Below are 23,631 nucleotides of genomic sequence, written 5' to 3' on the forward strand. Positions count from 1 at the left end.
TCCAGGGCCCCCGCTGTCTGCAGAAGTGCCGGCTGCCCCCACGATGAGAAGGCAAGGCAGACCTGCCAGCCCTCACCTTCCGTCACCAACTCCTCATCCTCGTCCGTGCTACTCAGCTTTTCCGCATCGCTCTCCAAGGGCTCGTGCCGGGCCCCCTTCTCCAAGGGAACCTCATTGCTCACAAAGTAAGCAGCCAGGCCCAGCTCCTGCTCCAGCGCTGTTCTCACCAAGCAGGAGGAGTTTATCAGACGCAGGTCGCAGTACCTCAGAGACCTGGAGGGAAAAAGAAGGTTTCTATTCAGTGTTCTCTGCAACAGAAACACCACTCCCAGCGCCAGGGGAATGGTGATCGGGAGCAGCCCCCTGCTGCCTCTTTCGGGTCCTAGGACTTGTGCAAGCAGAAAAGCAGACTGCATCACGGTGAGCCCTTGGCAACCAGGTCGGTTTAAGAGTAAGTCTCTGGGGCACCTGCTGTGGATTCAGCCCTGTCCTGCATGAAAGCGTTTCCAGCCCAGAAGAAGAGCAGGCTTGAACCCCAGCTCTGCCACTTCCTAAGGCCGGAAACTTCCACAAGCTGGGCAACCTCTTGCAGGCTCAGATTTTCATCCAAAAGATGAGAATTAATATTAATAGCCATCTAAGTGCACTGTTTGAGGACTATGTGCATTTAATATTTTAATTATTCAATCAGCACTTATAATGGGCCAGGACTGTGCTAGAAGCTAGGGATAGCACAACAATCACGTCACCTTTACCCAGCCAAGGATGCCGCGTGCAATAGCCCTTGTGTAAATGTGGGGTGGCCCAGGGGAAGGAACCCCAGCTTTGGAGCTGGGCAGCCTGGAATCCATGGTCCACCAGGCTTAATCTCTGTAAGTCCCATTTCTTCACTGATCAAGGGGGACCACTGCAATATTACTTTCCCCCGGGATTATGGTGAGAGTAAAATGAAATACAGCACCTGAGAAGAATCTAGTACAATGCCAGCACACGACAGGAACTCAGTAAATTTCAGCTCTTACTGTTTGTTATACGAGGAAAGATGTGCATGGCTCTGGCTCTTCTCCACGGTATTGAGTAAATCTTTAGGAGCTAACCTGTTGCCACCCATCCAGTCTTACTGGAGACCTAGTGACCTTCAGTCCTGAGTGTCTACCTATCCGTGTGACTGCCTAGAGACCCCAGGAGCCACTGAGCAGGCTTGCAGATGACGTCTCCATGGCTGTGGGCTCCAATGGAACACAGCCTTCGAGACAGTCAGCTGTGTGTGTGGAAACCGGCTCTTCCTAAGTGCCGTCAGCTGCCTCCCCGCTTCCCAGAACACTGCCTACACCGGGAGGGCCCTGCAATCCCAGCAGTGAGACCCCAGGAGAAATGGAGCCTTGAGCCCCAAGAAGATTGGATACTTTCCTAAATGGAACAGCCATTCCCAACGCACATGGTGATCCTCACGGGAGAAACTGACCTCCACTCGCGGGGCCCAGCCACAGCCATCCCACCCTCCGTGAGCCCAAATGGGGCCTGAGAATTGGGAAAGGCTGCCTAGACCTCAGACACGTCTCACTGCCACAGGCTGGAAAACTGTCATGATAAATACGCAAATCTGTGACAACTCTGAATGTGAAGACTCCGCCTGCCATCGGGCACTAGAAGCCTGGCCTGACCACCAGAGCTGCAGGCACAGGCAGCTGGCTCTTCCACAACCCCCAGGGCCACAGCCCCCTCCCCTCACCTCGGTAAGGATTCCCCGTGAGGGTCCATCCCACTGAAGATCAAGATACACGGCAGGCCCTCCAGCTCCAGGTAGGTCTGAGGCCTCCACTCCGCGTCCTCAATTTTCTGCCACATCTGCGGATAATTAAAAAGCAGTAAGGTGGCGAGACTCCCTACTTTCGGACTAGCCCAGCTCTGACAGATCTACAGCGTCCTCCTCCAGACTGAAAGCATTCCATGAAAAGGACAGTTCTTCACACTACAGATAAACGCATCGTCTGCTTCACGGCTGGGTTCCCAGCCACACTGGCTGGCACGTACTAGCTGTCCACGGAGTATCTGCTGCCTGAGCCCCGGGAAGGAAGTGCAAAACCTCAATGGCTTCTAAGGTTTTTCTGTGCTTTCTTAACCCTGCCTCTCCCTCAAGGTTTCTGCCCAACTCTTCTCTCAGGATTCTTTGTAACCCTCCTGAGTTTTCTCTCACCTCTCCATGGGTTCAGTGAGAAGCTGGGGGCCAGGCACTGTGCTAGTCTGGGGGCGGGGCTGAGGGCTGGGGGGGGCGGTCCCTGCCCTCCACCGCCTGGGGAAAGAGCCAGAGGACAGGCAGGGAGCCCCACGCCAGCCCCTGGTGTGGAGGAGGCCCCAGTGGCAGGGACGGGCAGCTTCCCGAAAGAGGGAAAGACACAGAGCTGAATTCTACAGGCCGATAAGCTAATTACAGGAGGAAGAGAGAAACCATATGATAATTGTCTTTCTCTGCTTGACTTCACTTAGCATTATCTCCTCCAGTCCCGTCCATGTTGCAGCAAATGTTGAGAAATCGTTCTTTTTGATGGCTGAATAATATTCCATTGTATATATGGACCACAACTTTTTTTTTTTAATGATTTTTTATTATATTATGTTAGTCACCATACAGTACATCCCCGGTTTCCGATGTAAAGTTCGATGATTCATTAGTTGCATATAACACCCAGTGCACCATGCAATACGTGCCCTCCTTACTTCCCATCACCGGTCTATCCCATTCTGCCCCCTCCCCTCTGAGGCCCTCAGTTTGTTTCTCATAGTCCATAGTCTCTCATGTTTCATTCCCCCTTCTGATTACCCCCCCTTTCTTTATCCCTTTCTTCCCCTACCGATCATCCTAGTTCTTATGTTCCATAGATGAGAGAAATCATATGATATTTGTCTTTCTCTGCTTATTTCACTTAGCATTATCTCTTCCCGTGCCGATGGACCACAACTTCTTAATCCAGTCATCTGTTGAAGGGCATCTCGGCTCCTTCCACGATTTAGCTATTGTGGACAATGCTGCTATGAACATTGGGGTGCATATGGCCCTTCTCTTCACTATGTCTGTATCTTTGGGATAAATACCCAGTACTGCAATTGCTGGATCATAGGGTAGCTCAATTTTTAACTTTTTAAGCATGGCGCACTGGGTGTATACTCAACTAATGAATCATGGAACTTTACAGCAAAAACTAGGGATGTACTGTATGGTGCCTAACATAATATAATAAAAAAAAAATTAAAAAAATAAAATAAGGGAGGAAGAGAAAAGCACTCCCAGGAAGAAGGAAAGGCATGCTGCAGCCCAGAAGTTTAAAAGAGCAAGACAGGGGGCACCTGGGTGGCTCAGTCGTTTAAGTGTCTGTCTTTGGCTCAGGTCATGCTCCCAGGGTCCTGCAATCGAGTCCCGCGTCAGGCTCCCTGCTCAGTGGGGAGTCTGCTTCTCCCTCTGCCCCTCTCCTTACTCATGCTCGCTCATTCTCTTTCTCTTTCGCTCTCTCTCAAATAAATAAAATCTTAAAGAAAAAAAAAGAGCAAGACAAGGCATTTGGGGGGGGGGGGACAATATTTATAAGTAATTTGGTACTGCAGGTGGGACCAGGACAAGAGAGGCGGCCAGAGGGGTGGCCACGCGTGGAGGGGGCGTGATAGACAGCAACCCTGAGGCGTTTGTCGCCACCCCGTCACCCCTCCCCCCCTCGGCCACCCCGCCCCCCACTCTCCCAGGCACCTTCCACCCCTCCCGTCCCTGCCCCCAGCGCCCACCTTGAGCTGCTTCACGAAGTGCTTCCCGACAGTGATGCCAGAGCTGGGGTTGCCCAGAATGATCTCAAAGTGCTCCTCCAGGGCCAGGCGCGCCCGCACATGGGCCAGCCGCTCGTAGGCCACGGCCGCCAGCGGCGAGCAGGGCACCCGCAGCAGGACCATGAGCCCGTGGCCGCAGGGACACTGTTTGGGCGCGTTGATGAGGTTCTGGGTGATCTCCAGCGTCTCCACGGACGTGTAGTCCTTCATCTGCGACAGGCCGCTCACGGCCATCATGGCGGCCGCGTAGTGCTGCACGAGAACAAAGGTCCTGATCACCGCGCTGTGCAGACGGGGGAACCTGCAACAGAGACACGGAGCCGTGACCGGGCTGCCGGCCACCCCGCGGACGCCCGGAGCGCTCCGGGAGGCGGGGCAGGGCCTGCGCCCAGCACACAGGGGACCCGACACAGCCGCCGACGTAGGCACGGCGACGCGCTCCCGGCTTGCAACCAGGTTGTGTTTCCTTTCGAAGCCACTTGTTTCTAACCTGAAAGGGAAGCTTTCCTTAGAAGCCGAATCACAAACTGCTCTGTCACTTTCAGCTAGGAAACAAGCGCACGGGTTTGCTGTTTCTCTGTGCTTTCCAGCACCTGGCGCGTAGTACCGGCTCAACGAAGATTTGTGCAATGAACGAACGAGACATAAATAAAATCAATGCTTGTTTCATCTATCATCAGCTTAATTTATAGCTCCTTCAGTTAGGTAATCTGCCCCCAGTTCCCACGGAAAATAGAACCACTAGCGATCAGCACGTAAGCGCGGCTATCACGTTGCCCAGATGGAGGGCGACCGTCCTGAAGGCACATGGCTGCATTCGTTTCAAGGACAATGAACCATCAGAAACGTAACTGAATGTGATTTGACAGATGAATTCTAAATCAGAACATACTCAGTCAAACCAAGAATCCTAGCTTGGGCTTCAGAAACTGTTACCAAAAGTCTTTTCACACAAAAGTGGTGACCCCGCCAGGACCACATGCCCTGCTAGTGCTCTTCTGGTTCTCACATCAGAAACAGACCCAGAGCCCCAGCAGAAAAACCCATCCCTGCAGGAACAGACGAATTGACATCCGCTTTACACACGATGCTCTTGTGGGTTTATTTCGCTGGAATGTATCACGACACAGTGGCTTTTGGGAGCAAAGATAAAGAAGTTTCTTGATCTACAAAGATCAGACCCTTACCATGGCCATGCCACCCTGAGAGTTCTATCAGGACAAGCAGTCACCTTCCACAGAGGTTCTGAGGTCTTCTCTTGTCTATTATTCTCTTCCTTTTCTTCATTCTTTGTCCTTAGCATTTCAATTATGTCATGGGTTCTATAAACTGGAGAGCTGGCTTGGCAAACTTGCCACTACCAAGTGTCTGCTGTCTCAGGAAGACGTGACTGATGTGCAGATTCTGACCCAAAGGGGACTCAGCGGTCCAAGGACTGCTTTGCCCTGCCCCTGGTGCGCTGGCTACATAGTGCCCAAGAAGAACAGAGCAGGGCAGAAAATGCATGGTGTCCCCTGCCCTACAGTGCTGCCCCTGCTGTGGCCCTTGTCACCCCGAGCAAGGTGGGATGAAGGGGGATGAAGAAGGGCAGGATGTCATTTGGGAGGAAGCATACGCTCTCCCCATCTCTGATGTGGTGGGAAGTGCCTGCATTCAACTCTGCTCAAAGGACAAGCAGACTCAGAACAGGAACCATATTTATCCATCTGAAATGACCAAAAAGCTGGACAAATATATGAAACAACAGTGTTTCAAGACATTGGGCATCAGGAAGTAGAAGACAGTGATCTTTAGACATGGGAGTCAAATTGGGTGAGCCCCTAGCTTCTGACTGGAAAAAGTTTCTGGAATGTGCTCAGGAAAGGGGAATCCAAACAAAGCATCAGTGGTCTCCCTGACTCGAGGAAAGGCAGTGGAGTCCAGGGAAACCAAGTTAGCAAGAGCTCACAGGGGAAAGTACCAGAGAGGAACAAGCTGCACAAATAGAGAATGCAGGAGAGCTACAGAGGGTCCCCCAAGTCGTCAGCCTAGTGATCAGTGCATTTAGGTGAGGAAACTATTCAAGGCCAAGAAAAGAACCATCCAAGAGAATTAAAGGGAACCATGCCTCAAGCTCACATAGGGTTTAGAACAGTTCCTGTTCCCAACGCCAGCGTGGAAGACCTCAGAATTCATGGAACATTATAGAATCTTTAGAGGGTTTTGTCTTAGTAGTGGGCAAAGGTAGCCCTGGACTAAATACTTCTCTGGTCCTGCCTAACAGAGCTTAAAGCAAGACCTGAAAGGATTAAACTGTCTCCAAGTGGGGCGCCTGGGTGGCTCAGTCGTTAAGCATCTGCCTTGGGCTCAGGGCGTGATTCCGGCGTTCTGGGATCGAGCCCCACGTCAGGCTCTTCCACTGGGAGCCTGCTTCTTCCTCTCCCACTCCCCCTGCTTGTGTTCCCTCTCTCGCTGGCTGTCTCTATCTCTGTCAAATAAATAAATAAAATCTTTAAAAATAAATAAATAAACAAACTGTCTCCAAGTAACTTAATTATATCCCAGAACAAAGCTGAAGATGATTTATAGGAATACAAATATATCCAGCCCCAACAAGGCGAAATTCACAATGTCTGGAATCCTCTCAAAAATTACCAGATATGTAAAGAAGGAAATACAACCCATAATAAGGAGGGAGAAAATCAATTAATACACAGAAATGGACTCAGAAACAGTAGGTACAGGTAGGATGTGCCTGCCCCTAAGCCTTTGTGGTTGGCCCTATAGAAAGGAAGCTCCACAGAAAACATACTGGAATGAAAATGGGAGTTGCGAAATGTCTAAATCTCTTAAGTACCGGTTGAGTTTGTGGTCTTGCAAGCAGACTTCCCAGCCTTATGCTGGGGTCTGTGTACACACAGGGCAAATCAACAGGCTAGCCATGCACACGGTGGCAAGAGGCAGTAACCAATGTGTTCTTACCTTTAGTGCCTTCTGTCCAAGTTGCCTGTTTCAAAAGAGATTTCCAGAGAGAGGATTCCTAGGAAAGGCAGCAAGGCATGGTGGAAAGAACATCAAACCTGGCTCTAATCCAGGTTGCCACAAACAGGATGTGTGACCTTGGGCAAATGACTTCCCTCTCTGGGCCTCAATTCCCACAATTATAAGATGGGGTGAGGTGAATGGGTTAAATGATACCTAGGCAGTCCTATGATCTCCATAACTCAACATTCCAGAGTTTTCTAGTCTCTTCTCACTTAGTGAAATGGAAATCTTAATCTCTGCACAACACTTCTGGTTTAGCAGAGGGGGAGAGAGGCGAGCAAGGAAGAGGGCAGTGGTAAGGCTGATGGTGACAGTGGCAGTCGTGGTGACTGTAATGGTGCTGATGGTAATGGCAGCCATGGCAAGAGTGATGAGGTGGAGCATGATGGTGATGATGGGACAGTGACGGTGACAGTGGTGTGGATGGTAGTGACAGTGATGGTGATGATGGTCTTGGTCATAATGGCAGTGACAGCAGTGATGGTGATGATGATAACGGTTGTGACGGTGGTAGCAATCGTGATAATGGGATGTGACAGTAACAGCGGTGCTGATGCTGGTGCTGACAATGGTGGCGATGGTGGTGACCGTGATGGTGACAGTGGTGATGGTGGGGACAAAGCCGTGACAGTGCTGGCTGCAGCTACCATGAGCATGTAATGTGCGCCCGGCATGCTCTTCATGTTTCGTATGTATTAATTCATTTAATCATCATAACATCCCGGGGCGCCTGGGTGGCACAACGGTTAGGCGTCTGCCTTCAGCTCAGGGCGTGATCCCGGGGTTATGGGATCGAGCCCCACATCAGGCTCCTCCGCTATGAGCCTGCTTCTTCCTCTCCCACTCCCCCTGCTTGTGTTCCCTCTCTCGCTGGCTGTCTCTATCTCTGTCGAATAAATAAATAAAATAATAAAAAAAAAATCATCATAACATCCCTGTGTGGTAGGCATCATTTTCCCCGCAAACGACTGAGAAAGGTTCCTAAAGTCTCCCAGCTGCTAAGTGACAGACCCAGGACTTGAACCCAGGCAGTGTGACTCTGCAGCCTGAGCTCTCAGCACACAACTATTTCCGAGTCTGCATGGCATCCCATTTATCAAAGTCTCATAAGAAGCCACCAGAAAAGTAGATTTGTTCACAGGTGAAGGTACGGAAGTTCAGACAGTTTCAGTGATTTGCCAAAGCTTAAAACTCACATTGTACTAGGTGTAAAGCCAGAATGTATGGTCCTGCGGTCAGTCTGGCCTTCTAGCCGTGAGATCTTGCTCCGTATGGCTTAGCGGTTCTACTGTTTTGGAGTCAAGTGACAAGGATTGGGTCTGGCTTCACTACAAACCCCCGTATGACCTAGGGCAGGGGACCCAATCTATGTTCGTTCCTTCCTTTGCCACACGGAGATAATGGTCCCTATGCCACTGTGCTGCTGTGAGCAGGTGTTAGGCAATCAACGTAGAGCACTGGGCCCAAAGTGTCAGCTCACGAAGCACCCAGCAGAAGGAGCTGCGTGAGGACAGCAGGGCCGAGCGGCGGAGGGGCTCCTTCCCTTAGCAAGTGTATGAGCGCTCAGCTGCCCACGTGGGAGGTGGAGATCAGACTAAGTCCATCAGCATCCCAGCACTGAAGGGGACTGAGCTTCTCAAAGGGCATTCTGGGGAACACCGATCCCACGACACACTCCGGAGATGCCGCACATTCTAGCCGCCTCCGCAGGACTGACAGCACGCGTGGCAACAGAAGGCTCGAGAACTCTTGTGGAAAAGAAAACCTTAAATGTAAGGTTTCTCAAACACATTTGACCACGGAACCCCTTTTGGCCTAAGAGCTATTTGCACCCAGCCCAAGCGGTACGGTGTGGAACACAGCTTGAGAAGCCCACTTCTACTTTAACCCCTTTGTTGGCACGAGAGAAGGGGGCACCATGAGGGAAGGGGGCAGAGCCACTCATTCTGTTTTGCAGTAGCCAGTCTGTAAAACTTGGCCTGGCTTTATGACCTATGAACTGGGTGGATATTGGCAATCACTTAACCTCCCTGGGCCTCAGTTTCTTCATCTGAGAAATGGCACCATTAAAATCTGCCTCAGCGGTCTGCTTTGGCACAGATCGGAGGGCAAGCTGTAGAATCCGGCTGACGCTGGGCTCACAGCCAGCTCTATCCCTGGCCAGATGTGTGGCCCAGGGAAGTCATGGGGGTCTCCCTGAGCCTCAGTTTACTTGCAAAATGGAGATAATAGCAGCAACTGGCTAAGAGAGATGGCGAGGCTCTTGGAACAGCGAACAGCACAAAAGAAGCCCCCGACAGATGATACACATGGGACATGAGAGGATGGCGCCAACTAGGATCGTCACTATCATTTCCTTTCAATCTTTTGGTGTCTTACCTCCTCCCATTTTCTTGGCTTCCCCGTGTCTCAAACACACCCTCCCACATTCCAACATATTACTGCTCATTCTCATCTCTAAACTGTTCTAGAACAAGGGCACGACGGATATCACTGTCCCCATAGGCAGGGCAAGGAATAAACCAGGATCCCTTTAGTGGAGGGACGGAGTCCCCCGGGAAAGGAGGGAGGTGCCCCCTCCCTGGAACTCCCTGGCTGCACACACTTCAGCTTACACTTGACTCCTGAGCAATTTTAGTGACTTCCAACAGAGACGCGTACCTTTTTCCTAATGCGGTGACCATGGCCTCGAAGGAGCTGTCGTATCTGAGCAAAGGGAGGCTGTGTCCTGAAAGGGTGGACTCAATGAACTCCGACAGCCCAAAGTACTTCTTATTCTCAGGATATAAGTCCACCCCCTAAAACAGAGAAGAACATCAGTCACACAAACACTGTACTTGTGGGGATGGAGAGAGTCACGTGCTAGGCACGTAGATGGCCGGCACAGGCATCTTGATGTAAATTGTGCTGACTTGGGGCGCCTGGGTGGCTCAGTCAGTTGGGCGTCTGACTCTTGATCTCGGCTCAGGTCATGATCTCAGGGTCACGAGATCGAGCTCTGTGTCAGCCTCCATGCTCATCGCGTCGCAGCCGGAGATTCTCACTCTCTCTCTCCCTCTGCCCCTCACCCAGCCCGTGTGCACGCACAACCACATGCTCGCTCTCTCAAATAAATAAAATCTTTTTAAAAAATAAAAATAAGTTGTGTTGCCTCTACAGTCCCGCAGACGTTTTATGTGTTACTTCCCTCGGCAGACCCCGAGCACAGCACACTCCATACTTAAAGGATGGTGCCTCCAGATCAGTCAAGATGTTTCCATTCTTTGGACCCTAGTGTCTTTGCCAAGAAGAACATCAGCCTTGTTTTTTAAACCCACAGCTTTCTTGGATAAAACGGCTTCTTTCCAACAATTTTAAGCTAGTCTTAGGAATAGGCCAATCAACTATCTTACGTTCAGCTTGCTATTAAAATCAGCAGGAAAAAATGCATTTATCTAATCAATTTCACTCCCATTGACCTAACGTTCTTCCCAAACTAACATCAGAGTTTCTCAAGTATCAGGGTGTAGCAGAGTTGGAGAGGCTAATAAAATTACAAAGCCATGAACTCTGCCCTCACAGCACCATGGTTAAGTGTGAGGGTCACAGCCAGCCAGACGGGGTCATAGCCTGACTCTACCACTCTCTGACTGTGTGGCCCTTTAGGCAAGTAGCTCAACCGTCCTCTGCCTCATTTTCTCCATTTGTAAATCAGAAATCACCCTAGCCCCTGCTTCTTATAGGAGCTCATATGATAAAGCACTCAGAACAGTGCCTCCCTAGCTTACGAAAGTGCTACAGAATCACTTGGTATCACCACCACCGATTCCAAGTCTGCTAGACTGAAGCCAAGCATCCGTATCTTTATAAGTTCCTAAGATGACTCTGGGACACCCCAAAGAAGTCCAGAATTTGAGGGTTGCTCGTTACTTGTATAATTAACTAGAATCCAACCACCCGGAATTCTCCAATTATTCCCAGAATTCTCAAATTATCGGTTGTAGCCTTCTATTTTGATGAGAAAAGGCAAGAGATAAACTAAAACCTCACCAGGCTTTATGGATGTGTGTTCCATTTGAGGAAGGAGATTTTGAGCCTTGCAGCTTAAGGACGTGGGGACAGGAAAAAAGCAGGAACCTTTCCAAGGCTTCTAGACTAAACATTGCATGTCCTCAGATGGGGCAGCTAACTAATGTCCTTTGGGAAAGTTTCTAAAGACCAGGAAGGGTTTAAATCTAACTCTGGGTCAGGGGCGCCTGGGTGGCTCAGTTGTTAAGCGTCTACCTTCGGCTCAGGGCATGATCCCAGAGTCCTGAGATCGAGCCCCACATCAGGCTCCTCCACTGGGAGCCTGCTTCTTTCTCTCCCACTCCCCCTGCCTATGTTTCCTCTCTCGCTGGCTGTCTCTCTCTCTCTGTAAAAAATAAAATAAAATCTTTAATAAATAAATAAATAAATAAATAAATAAATAAATAAATAAATAATCTAACTCTGGGTCAAATCAAAGATCCAAGAATCTGGGGACCCACTTGACCCCCAACCACACCAGTTAATCAAGGTTTTTACTAAACAGAATTTCTCCCGACTCAAGGGTCATCGGACACCAGGCCCGGCAGCCCAGTGGCACTCACATTACTGTAGGAGGCAGGCCAGTGGATCTCGTTGTAAGGGCTGATGAGGGTATGTTGTGTCTGCAGTGCATAAGGGAAGGAAGTCACGTGGAGCGTCACAATGTTGGGGGCCTCCTTCACCTCCCTGCAATTGAGCAATCTGTCCACTAATCCCACGGCCGGGTCACTTTGGGAATAGAGATTATGAACAGTGCTACTGCGGGAATAAAGGGGGAGAAGACACAGTGAGTGGAATGACAAATACTTCTCTGTAATTTTACAAGGATCAAGCAGTTGAATACATTTCTAACTAACCCTGGCCCCAACTTTGCAAGTAATCAAAGCTTCTTGCTCTGCCCATGACAAGGAAAATTTAAGAAAAAAAAAAAATGACCACGCAGGCACCTGTCCAGGACTCCCCTGATACTCATTGCTTATTAAAAACTTAGCCAGGGGAACAGTATTTTTGGAGGATTGCTTGTGGGACATACAATCCGCCCACTCCTCTGGGCCAGTGATTTTCACCCAGGAATGTTCCTTTGGCGCCATCTGATTGTGTACTTGTCTCCTTAAATTCTTTTCCCTAAATTCCTACTGACCTGAAACGAGCCACAGAGGATATAAAATGGTACATTCTATATTAAATTTAAAGGTACAGGACCGGGAAGGGGAAGCACTTTGAACAAGGGTCCCAGGAGACAAGTGTAGCTCTGCTGTTTCCTGTGGGCCAATGCCTCGGCGTTCTCTCCCAGCCACCCAGCAGAACAGAAAACTCTTCAGCTTTCGGTGGCAGGTAGTTACTCTGATAAACCTACCCCCCAAATGAATACTCACAATATAGCTCTTTATACAACTCAGGACGTTCAAATACCTTCAAGCCCACGCAGGGACCCAATATTGTATGCTCTCAAGTTCTGACCAGCCCTACGCTTCTGCATCCGTGCTAAATCAAAGCCTTCCTCTGCAGTCTGACCCAGGATCTCCCTTTCCTCCTCACCCAGTCAGTGGCAATGTCTAAATGCACAACCCTCGGGCCGGTCTATGGAGATGATGGGTCCTGGTACATCAGGAATCCTGCCAGATTCCGAGCCTGACAGCACCCAAAATGCAGCTAGATTTACATCCATTTGAATTGAGTCCATAAAATCACCCTACAGAAGGGTGGTACCAGCTGTGACCCTCAGTACGGAAGTCAATGGGGCCTCCCGTCAGGAAGCGAGCTATTCCGGTCAGGATCCCCTCCCCACACCAGGGGGCACCTTGTCACTGAGTGGGGTACAGAAAAGGAGGCCCTAGTTCTAGGCTGGCTCGGTCCTAACACCCTCCTGCCCCCACCCGAGCCCTGAGACCCTGATTTCTGTGACGGTAACTTTTAAAAGCTCCGCCAGATGTTCCCTGAGATAATCACCAGCTCTAAGGTTCTGGAATATATCCACGGCGTCTGCTTACAAATGCCAAAACCCCAACGTCCTTCACCTTGTCAAGGCTTGTACCCACAGGCCCGAGCGTCATCCAAATCTTAACTCGAAGAAGGAACCCGTCAACCGTGCCCTACGCCAAAGTCACTCTCACCTCACGAGATCCCAGTGGGCATGGTCATGGATTAGGACAAACAGCGTATGCGGGTTCTGAAAGGAGCTTTGCAGAAAGGACTTAAATTTCATCTGCGCTTCGGCATCAAGCTTCAAGACGTACTGTTCAACCCTCTGCTTGGTCATGTGCTCCTTTTCCAAGCCAAGCTCCAGTAAAACCCCTAGAATGTGGTAAAAATACATCACAAGTAACCCACAACAAGTAAAACCCTCGTCACGAGTTTCTCATTCACTCAACAGACACCTGGTGAGCACCTGCTATCTGACCGGCATTCTGCCCGGCCCCTAGGCTACAGGGACGTGTGAGACACGGGGGAGGCAGGGCAGCTGACCCCATGCAAACCATGGTCACGCATATGTCTGTGCAGGAGCTGGGCAAAGAGGCGGGCCCGTTTCCTAGTGAGGCGTGTGCACAGCGGCCCACCCAGGGGCACAGCAAAGCTGGCTTCATGGGGCCGGTGACCCTAGGCTCGGTGTGACTGAAGGGAAGGGTTAAGGTCCCACCTCCCCGCCATCCCCAGCAAAATCATCTCCCAGCCTGAAGAATAAATCCTCTGAGTTGAGACACTGACTCTCGTGTATTTCATATTTCATCCCCTTGAAAGCACAGGGAGAATACATGAAGTTGAAGCAGGCTATCAACACATTGGGTGTTGACCTGAGTGAGACAGAGTGGAAATTCAAGACATGGTTCTAGCTTCAATGGATTATAAAATCTTGGGCAACTTGTTCTCTCTGAGCATATGTTTCATGATCTATAAAATGGGGGTATTAATCCTTGTCCTACATACTTTAGAGGTAAAGACTGGTATTTCAATTCCAAATCTGAATTTAAGGGAATCAAAGCTCTTCCCATGCAGACATCCCAACTTGCCCCCCAAATGCCCCATACCTGAATGCCAGACATGGAACAGGGTCTGCTGATAGGTCACTTCTGAGGGAGGAATACAAATCAGAAAGTCCACCTTCTCGAAGGATCCTAAGTCCAAATTTTGGGTGCTGGAATCCGCAATTGAACACACGTGGGAGAGGAGCTTCTGAGCCACGGCCAGCTGGAAGGGCCGGATGTGGTGGGGCTCCAGGTTGTAACCTGGAACCAGAGCCCCCACAAAGGTGAGATGCACCCAAGAGCAGAGGGTCAACACCCTGGACCTCTGCTAGGGAATCCTGCAGTGGGCCCCTGTCTAGTGCACAGAGTGATCAAAGGGGGATCACACCAACATTTATCGAGTGCCTACTCTGGGCTATGTGCATTTCACACTATTCGGAATTTAATAATGAAAGCATGAACAGTGCTCAGGGAGCACAGAGGTGGTGACCTACTCTACCTGAAGGGGGACAAAGACAGCATCGCAGGGAAGCGGACCCTGAGACAGGACTTTGGAAGAGGCTGCGAGTTCTCTGGAAGGGAGGGAGACCATCACAGCTCTTCGGGAACTCAGGATACATAAACTATTTCAACGATGCATTGATAAGTTAGAAATGAACACAGAGAAATGTACTGTCTCAGGAAAAGCCTACAAGCATACATTTCAGGGTAGGATGAGACCACTAATGTTAAGGACTAAAACAAAAAATTATATATTAGTCCATTTTGATGCTAAGAAAATGCCCTGCCTCCTGCATGTGCTTCTTTTTTTTATTATAATTTTTTTATTATATTATGTTAGTCACCATACAGTACATCCCTGGTTTCTGATGTAAAGTTCGATGATTCATTAGTTGCGTATAAGACCCAGTGCACCATGCAATACGTGCCCTCCTTACTACCCATCACCAGTCTATCCCATTCCCCCACCCCCCTCTCCTCTGAAGCCCTCAGTTTGTTTCTCAGAGTCCATAGTCCCTCATGCTTCATTCCCCCTTCTGATTACCCCCCGTTTCTTTATCCCTTTCTTCTCCTACCAATCTTCCTAGTTCTTATGTTCCATAGATGAGAGAAACCATATGATAATTGTCTTTCTCTGCTTGACTTATTTCACTTAGCATTATCTCCTCCAGCGCTGTCCATGTCTGCATGTGCTTCCAACTTTGCTTCCTCATAGCCCCCCCGGCACCCCCTGGATAGCATTATCTCCTCCAGCGCTGTCCATGTCTGCATGTGCTTCCAACTTTGCTTCCTCATAGCCCCCCCGGCACCCCCTGGATGCTGTCTCACCAGCCCAGACCCTGGCCGCTGGCTCCCCACGTCACTCACTCGTGCATGCCGGAGCTCCGCCGACATCCAGGGATGCTGATTTGGTGACAGAGGAGGCAGTAAGTGAGGACGGAATATGACCTTGATTTTCCTGATGAAATTTGTCCAGCAAAATGTCAATGTCACCCTCTGCCCAAAACAGAACAACAGAAATGGGTTTTCCATCCCAGTGAAACTCAGCAACCTCCATGTGACACCTACATATGAGGCACTGTCCCAGGCCCGGGGTAATGGAAATAGAGAAGACATGGCCCAGCCAGCCAAGGAGCCCACTGTCTAGCAAGGAAGGCAACTATGTCAGAGAAAATTGCACTGTGAGGTGGTGGGTGCCAGGACAGAAGGAAGAGCCAGATGGTAAAGGACAGGAGGAAGGCGTCCGAGCCCATCCTAGAGAAGGAAGGGCCGGCAGAAGTTTCTGGGAGGAAATGGAGTGAGGAGCCAGGCAAAGAAGGGAGGAGGGCACAGAACTCCCAGCATAGAGCACGCAGACTCAAGAAATTCAGAGGGGGAGGTGGGGAGCCGCAGTGCACAGGGCTGGGGAGGTACAGGGGAACAGGCACAGGACCCTTGTGTGCCCAAAAACCAGAAACCACAAAGCTCCCCCCTCCACCTAGGAGATCCCACAGCCAGCACAGGAAGATGGCCGGCTGGAGGCCACCACGGAAAGGGTCGTAAATGCTAACACGGAGAATGTAGGTCAGCCTGCACATCCAAACCAAGGCCAGCCTCAGCAGGTCCTAGGGAACGGGCTCGGAGAGGACTTCACCTTTGCGTCTTTGTTTCTGCCCCTCCCACTTGCGAATTTATACCTGTCTCGCTACAAGCCTACCTGGACAGAGGGTGCTAAAAAAGGCCCCCAGGGAGTCCACTTTCCCTGTAACCAGCTCATAATTGACTTCTTTCTGGTACTCCGCTGGGGTGAGAAGGCTCTCGGAAAGAATTCGGGCTTGGTATTTTCCTGGAAAACAAACAACAACTTTCACTGGGCCCCTCCACTTAGAATTAGCACGTGAGCCCCTCGATGGCAGAGTCTGTGCTCATCGCTCTCTTTCTCTCTCTCTCGATCCCCCAAGCCTGTCATCATGCCTGGTTAAGAGCAGGTGTTCATGTTGGTTCAATGAATAAACGCCATAAACCATCCTGGCTCAGTTTAATAGTTAGGAGGATAAGAGGGAAAACCCAGAGCATTGGCCTTGGAACTTCCCTTCCCACTTACTAGCTGTGGAACCCGAGATACTTAACCCTTCCAGCCTGTTTCCCCGGCTGAAACACGGACTCACAACAATGTCTACTTCAGAGGACTGTCGTGAGAACGGCCAACAAGACACCGTTTAAAAAATGCTTAGCCCAATCCCTGGCATACAACAAGCCTCCAGGTTTATTTCCAGAAGTACTACTCAAATCACATAAAGAATTTATAAAACAGAAACAAAAATAAAAAACAGAATGAGTTTAGGATCAAGGATGCTCAAGGATAACCCGGGGACTGCATGGTAACAATGTGCATTTTTATATATTTACATAAAAGAGATACAAAAATATCAGGCTTAAAATATTGTAACACCCGTGGTATCATTTTTTTTAAACAGTACAAAAAGAGGAGTGTACCAATTGGCCAAAAATTATTCTGAAGTTTACAAACTGACCCACGATGATCTATGAATACCTTGCAACAGTGGTAAGAGCAAGGTTTTAAATCTTGACTGACGGTCCTATTTAAGTTGAGAAATCTGTTTGTATCCATGACTCTCTAATCAAGAAAATGCTAGATTTTGGAATTTTCTTGTTTTCTTTTTTAACTAACAAGATGAAGCTGGGAGGTAGGCATTCCTATTGCTCTGAGAGGGGAACAAATGAGGTCAGTGAATTAATGAAGTCGCTGCACAGGGTAACATGATAATGTGCACATAGAGCAACCTGCCACATAAAAGTTGCTTGACTGGGCGCCTGGGTGGCTCTGGCGGTGAAGCCTCTGCCTTCGGCTCAGGTCATGACCCCGGAGTCCCAGGATCAAGTGAGTCCCCCATGGGCTCCCTGCTCAGCAGGGAGTCTGCTTCTCCCTCTGCCCTTCACCCTGACTGTGCTCTCTCTTGCTCACTCTCTCTGTCTCCAATAAATAAATAAAAACTTTAAAAAAATTGCTTGATCTATTGAATCTCCTCCAAGGAATTGTCCTCGGCTTCCCTTCATCCACCTGCAACCACGGGCATGCCCTGGGCGTGGTCACTTGATGCCTCTGCCCCTCTGTATCCTCCACTCCGTGCAGCCCACTCCCCAGCCACCTCCGACACTCCAACAGTCCCTCCACTCTTCCCAAATCCGTGGAGCCCCCCGGAGGTTCTCATGCCCCCGTCCTTTGGCTGAGTGTCCTGCAATACTCACTCTCTCGTACCCCTCAACAGCCTTGCTCCATCCTCTGCCTCAAACCCCTTTCCTGCTCTGTGTCTGTACCGAGGGGCTGGACGTGGCTGGAGAGAAGACCACAGCCACACTTACTCGACTCCTGCGAATCCTGGGCCAACGCCATGCACCGCAGCCCCAGCCCGCTCTCCTGCTGGGGGACCCCCCAACCAGCACCTCCCCTGCCTGCAACCCCTACTTTTCCCTCTGCCCCAGCATTCCTGCCACCTAACATGGGCTTGCACTGTCTGACTCAGAACGACCACAAAAACCCGATCCCATTCTGCCTCCATCATGATCTCCCATTTCTCTATTCCTTTTAAGGCAAAACTTCCCAACCCAGTTGTCTCTATTTGTTCCTTCGCTCATCCTCCCTGGAGCCCAACCCAGGAAATGCCTTCATCCCACCGCCCCACAAGGACGGCTATGTCCCTGTCACCCGGGACGCCCTGGTGACAGAGGGAGGAGCCGATTCTGGCTCAGACAACAGCATCTGACCCATCTGGGGCCTCTCCCCTGTTCCCCGAGAACAATTTAAAAGTTTTCAAAAAAAAACAAAAACATTTCCGCTGTTCCTGCCATCTCGGTAGATGGTGTCTGCGTTATTCCAGCTACACAGGCCAAAGCCCTCAGGGTGCTCCCTGAGTCCTTGCTGCCTCCCACAGCCCACACCAGCCCCACCCAGAAGCCTTACAGACATCACTGCACAAACACCCAGGACCCGTCCGCCGCCAGGGACTGGGCGCTGGACGAATCCAGCAGCCTCCTCCCCAGATCTGCTCTTCACGTACACAAAATGGGTGATTCTTCTAACCCAAGTCAGGTCACATCCCTTCTCTGGGCAAATCCTCCAATGGTTTCTCAATCCGCGCAGGGGAAAATCCAAACTTCTGTGAAGGCTGTCAGGGCCCCAGGCAACGGCCTAGTCCCATCCTCTGCCCTGGGCTTCTGCTTCCCTACAACAGGCTAGGCACAGCACGGTGCCACATGGTCTTGGGGAGCCCTCCAGCTGTCCCCAGCGGCAACATCGCCTGCCTCCTCATTTCTCCCAGGCCCCTGCTCTAACGTCACCTCTGTAGATAGGTCCTCCTGACCCCTCCTAATAGTTGCTTCCCAAATGGGATCCGCCATCCCCTGGCCCTTCCACCCGAGATGTTCTGCACTGTTTGACGTCTGCCTCCCCCACCAGAGTGTCCACTCCAGGAAAGCAAGGACCTTGTTGTCTTCGTGCCTGTGTCCCCAGCCCCTAGAACAGTGTCTGCACGTAGTAGGGCTTCAATAAGTGTTTTTATAGTTTATTAGTTAATTGACTCATTAATCTGCATCATACAATAAGATGGCTGGTTTTTTTTGCTCTGCACTAGCTAGTTGAAGGAACGGAGGGCTAGAGTCAAAAGGGACCAGTCCCATCACCAGGTGCATGGAGCCAGGTTTTCCACCCCGTCTATCCGCACTCCAGAGGTGCCCAGGCTCTCTAGGGGGAAATGGGAATGCTCACCTTCCTCTCGACAGGCTAGCCAGGGCACGCGCCTCTCACACCAGGAGGGCACCAACTGTAGTCACTAACCAACTGCGGCTACAAACCCCGGCCACGAGAGGCAAAGCACGCAGATCTGCAAGGGAAGAGGCACAGGGCTCACCGGTGACTGCGACGCAGGAGTCGATGGCGGGGCTGCGGCAGGCGCGGACGATCACCACGTAGTTGGTCTTGGCGAGCTTGCCCTCGATGAGCAGCCGGAACATCTCCGAGAGGCCCTCGGCCAGGGAGTAGGTGCACTCGATGATGTGCACGCTGTCGTTGCAGGAGGTGGCGGCCAGGCCGGCCAGCCAGGGCAGCTGCGCCGAGGTGACCGGGGCGACGGCGCTGGGCGCGGGTGGGCAGGGCTGCGGCTGCGCCTGCTGGTACTGCCGGATCTCCGTCAGGTGTGACTCGCGCCACGAGCGCAGGAAGATCTGCTCCAGGTCCTCCATCAGGGGCACCTGGTCGGCTGCTGCAACGACAAGACGGCGGGACAGGCTTCAGGGCCGCCCGCAAACACAGAGCATGGTCCTGGGGAGATGTGTGCGGGGAGCTCAACAGTAACACAATCCGCATCATTCACGCTCCGGCGTCTTACAGATGCTGGGATGCGAGCACCTGAGGGGGGGCGCACACAAGCAGCCGCACGCTCCCCAGCCTAACCGCAGCTCCTCCTGCCCATTTCTCAGTCCGGGTTTCTGTGACAGGTTCTAAATCGCTGTAAGGACTAAAGCCTCCGACTCAGGGCTTGTCCCGTTTCCCCTACCTCCATGCAGAGCCGGGTGTCACGCTGTCTGCGGTCTGCGAAACCAGCACTGTCGCTGGGCCCATCAGCTCCCTTCGTGGGAGGCTCCGCCATCTACTTACCAGTGTCTCTAATGTTGATCCTTTTATGGCTTCCAAATAACCACCACTCTAAATACCTCCACAATCACACGTCTTTATGGATAGAACCTAATTTCCTAAATTCCCAAAACTGGGCTTCTGGAGTCAACTAATCTACATCATCGGACTGTTTCCAGATGGTCCAAGTGTGCCAAGCCGCCATGACGTTAAGGGCAGGTGAGGACACTGGTTATACTGCACCCTTAGCTCCACTGGATACCATCGCTTGTGTTAATTTCACCGGAAAACATGACTCGATTTGTTCATTTGTGCCTCTCTGATGCCTCGTGAAACTGAATACTTCTAACAGACATTTTCTGGTGTGTTTGTCCAAATTCTACACCTGGGTGAGCTGGAGGAAAGAGCACCCCACTTGAATTCAGAAGTCGTGCTCCCTCCCAGCTCCACCCAGCACCAGCTCGGACCTGGATCTAGCTACCTTAGGATACCAGTTCCGGACCTCAAAGATGGCGATCACACCACCCCCTCGCCCGGCTAGACCACGATTTGATTCGATTAGCTGTTAGACCTCCCATCTCTAAAATCTTGCCCCTGAGCCCACACCCCCTTCTGGAATTACCGTCATCAAGCAAAGCTCTCGGGAGATTTGTCTACCCTCACCACACCTGTTTCCTCACCTCCTCTCTCCAACCCCCTGCAGCACACGGCTTCTGTCCGCACACTCCTCGTACACACTCATGGTCAGGGGTGCTGATCGCTTCCATGCACTCAAACCCAACGCCCAGTAATGAGCCCTCACTCCGCTCCTGGCCTCACTCACTCAGGGGACTAGTCCCTCTCCTGAAGTGCTTTCATTGGATTCTGCGTCAATGTTTCCTGTTCCTTCCACACGTGCTGGCTGAGCACCAACCTTACACTGCAGGTGCCGCTGGACATACAGACGTGCACGAAGTCAACATTCCTGATCTCACAGCCCTTACAACCGAACGGGGGAGGGGCACCCAAATAAACAAACGCACATGGCGTGTAACTCCTGCGAGTGCTGCTGCTCTCCACGTAAGGTAAAGAGGAGACAGAGCCACGGGGCCTGCGGAGGGGGCGCGGTCTTAGATGCGGTGATGAGAAGGCCTCTCTAGATGACATGTGCACCAAAACTCAGAGGCCATGAAGCAGTAGTCGTGCAAATGTCCTGGGCATGAGTGTTTCTCGGGGAAGGAGCAGCCAGCGCAGGGGAGACTGGTATGCCTGGGGGGACGGCAGGGCCGGAGCAAAGGAAGCCGCCGCGGGACGCAGGCCAGTCACGTGGCTCCTGGAACCAGTGTGGGCGGAGTGTGTGATAGGAAACCTTGGCAGGCTCCAGCAGAGCACAGACACGATTAGACTCACAGTTGAAACAGATGTGCAGAATGGGGGGAAGAGCGGCACCTGGCAAGGAAGGCATGATGGGGAGGGTGGGCAAGGGTGGGTCTGGGACGAAGCAGGGCTCACCAGTGCATGGGATGTGGGTCATGAGAAAGAAAAAGATGCACACCATGTTTTCCCAGATTCCCGACCGTTCCAGGCAACATTCTCAGGGTTCTGCCCAACCCCGTGCCTCCCTGGCTGCTCCCTCCACCTCTTCCTTCAGATCCCCGACTCCTGGGGTGCCCCGGGGCTCAAACATCGGCGCCTTTCTCCCAGGGGCTCTTTTCTAGTCTCCCAGCTTCAGTACAGATCATCACTGGGCCAATGTCCCCAAACTGACACCTGTAGCTGCACCTTCTCCCCAGGACTCAAGTCCTGTCCGGCCAATCCTGGAATCAGCCCTTGGCGGCCTCATGGGCATCTCAAACTTGAAACAGCCAAGACAGAACTTACACTCATCCTCAGGTTCCACCACCCACCTGGGAGCTCTAGTCAAAACCCAGGCTGCCCCATTCCCTCCCCTCCCTCAGAAAGACCACCTACCGCCCTTACACCTTCAGCATAAATCCAGCGTCTCCCTTCCATAACCCTTTGGGGGGTCAAAGCTACCTTCCACTTTCACGGGGACAACACAGCCCTGCACCAGCCAGCCCCACACAGCAGCTGCTGTGGTTTCTAGAAGCGACGGTCAGATCATATCCACCCCTTGCCTAAAACCATTTCAGAGGTGCCGTGGATTGAATTGTGTGCACCCCAAATTCATATGTGGATGCCGTAACCCTCATTGTGACTGTCTTTGGCGATAAGGCCTTTAAAGAGGTATTAACCTTAAGTGAGGTCATAGGGTGAGGCCCTGGTCCAGTGGGACCAGTGGTGGTATGGAGAGAGACACCGGAGCTCTCTGTCCCTCTCCCCACACGCATGCGCCCAGGAAAGGCCCCATGAGCACACAGAGGAGGTGCTGTCTGCAAGCCAGAAAGGGAAGCCTCCCCAGAACCCGACCATTTGGCACCTGAATGGCGGGCTCCCGGAACCCTGAAACGTAAAAGTCTGCTGCTTAAGCCCCCAGGCTGAGGCACTCTGCTGCGGCAGCCGGAGCTGATGAGTACAAGTTGTCCGTCAGCGTGTCTAAAGTGCAAACCCTCGACTGTACCCTGAGGCCCTGCCCCTCTGCCGGCACCCCATCCCCCACTGTGCGGCAGCCACAGGCCTGGCCAGCCCTCACCGGCCTCCCCCTTCCCTCCCCCACCTCCTCACAGGGCTGTCCCACTCAGGTTCCCTCCAACATCGTCTCCTCGCAGAGGCCTTTCTCCGTGACGCTGAATCAACCCCCCACATACGGCTCCCTCTCCCCGCTCACACACGCCACCTGCTCACGGCTCCTCTCCCACCAGAATATACTCTCCCGAGGGCAGAGTCTCTGTTTTAGTCCTCGATCCCTCTGTGCATCTGGAAGGGCAAGTGCATGGTTTTTGGATCACCTCCGTGGGTTCTGACCCACTTCAGGCCCGGCCCAGGCTCTCAGGGCGGTGACCTGACTGCAGCATCAGCACGACCCGGGGCTTCCATCGCCCCCGGCCCCGTGGCTTCACAAGGGCTCCAAGTGCAGGCCGTGATCAGGACTTCTGCATTTCCCCACTTTTCCTCCCACGCGACGGGAGGGAGACTCACCGAGCTGGACGAGATAGTAGACGGTGAGCAGAAGCTGCATCTCCTCGGAGATGGGCTGTATGGTGGAGGCCCCATATTGCTCGTACGCCCGAGAGATGGACTGGGAGTTCTGGTAGCACGTGTACAGGAGGGGGCTCACGACGACGTCGCTCAGGTTCCCACAGAGGTAAGGGAAGTTCCCGTGGCCTGCGGGAGAAGAAACTCCCCCGCTTGGCAGCCGGCACTGGGCACAGCGTGTGGCCCCCCCACGTGCGGGATCTCCAAATACGAGGGGGCAATGCCGCTGGGGTAACTCTCGTGCCCCTTTTTGGGGTGACCTCGGACTTCCTGCCCTTGCCGGGCTGGCGCAGCAGCTCTGATAACGGACCAGGGCTGCAGCACATGTTCAGTGCCTTGTGTCACACGTGCACGAGCTGCGGCCCAGAGGGAAGCGCCCACAGCAGAAGCGACACCTTGGGCTGCTCCTCTGCACCGACCAGACAACGCCTCGTGGAAGCAGCCCCTTCTGGCTCTCTGCCGACCGCCTGCTGGCCCGCCAGCAGCACCCCGACGCCTCCACGTGGATTCACATCCTCC

At 52.0% G+C, this 23,631-nt stretch overlaps 1 protein-coding gene across 1 annotated transcript in view; it reads right to left on the bottom strand.

Annotated features, from left to right (window-relative positions):
* Positions 1–23,631, bottom strand: part of GREB1 (growth regulating estrogen receptor binding 1) — a 127,214-nt gene that overhangs the window by 22,979 nt on the left and 80,604 nt on the right. Inside the window, exons 10-20 of the mRNA XM_026519051.4 lie at positions 23,056–23,241; positions 19,256–19,606; positions 16,045–16,173; positions 15,216–15,344; positions 13,911–14,108; positions 12,999–13,179; positions 11,448–11,643; positions 9,499–9,635; positions 3,775–4,114; positions 1,733–1,848; positions 77–273 (exon numbers count right to left, since the gene is read on the bottom strand). Coding sequence (XP_026374836.2) covers positions 77–273; positions 1,733–1,848; positions 3,775–4,114; positions 9,499–9,635; positions 11,448–11,643; positions 12,999–13,179; positions 13,911–14,108; positions 15,216–15,344; positions 16,045–16,173; positions 19,256–19,606; positions 23,056–23,241 — 2,160 coding nt within the window. The remainder of the gene's footprint in view (positions 1–76; positions 274–1,732; positions 1,849–3,774; positions 4,115–9,498; positions 9,636–11,447; positions 11,644–12,998; positions 13,180–13,910; positions 14,109–15,215; positions 15,345–16,044; positions 16,174–19,255; positions 19,607–23,055; positions 23,242–23,631) is intronic.

This window comes from Ursus arctos, unplaced genomic scaffold (assembly GCF_023065955.2).
Source record: "Ursus arctos isolate Adak ecotype North America unplaced genomic scaffold, UrsArc2.0 scaffold_8, whole genome shotgun sequence".
NCBI lineage: Eukaryota > Metazoa > Chordata > Mammalia > Carnivora > Ursidae > Ursus > Ursus arctos.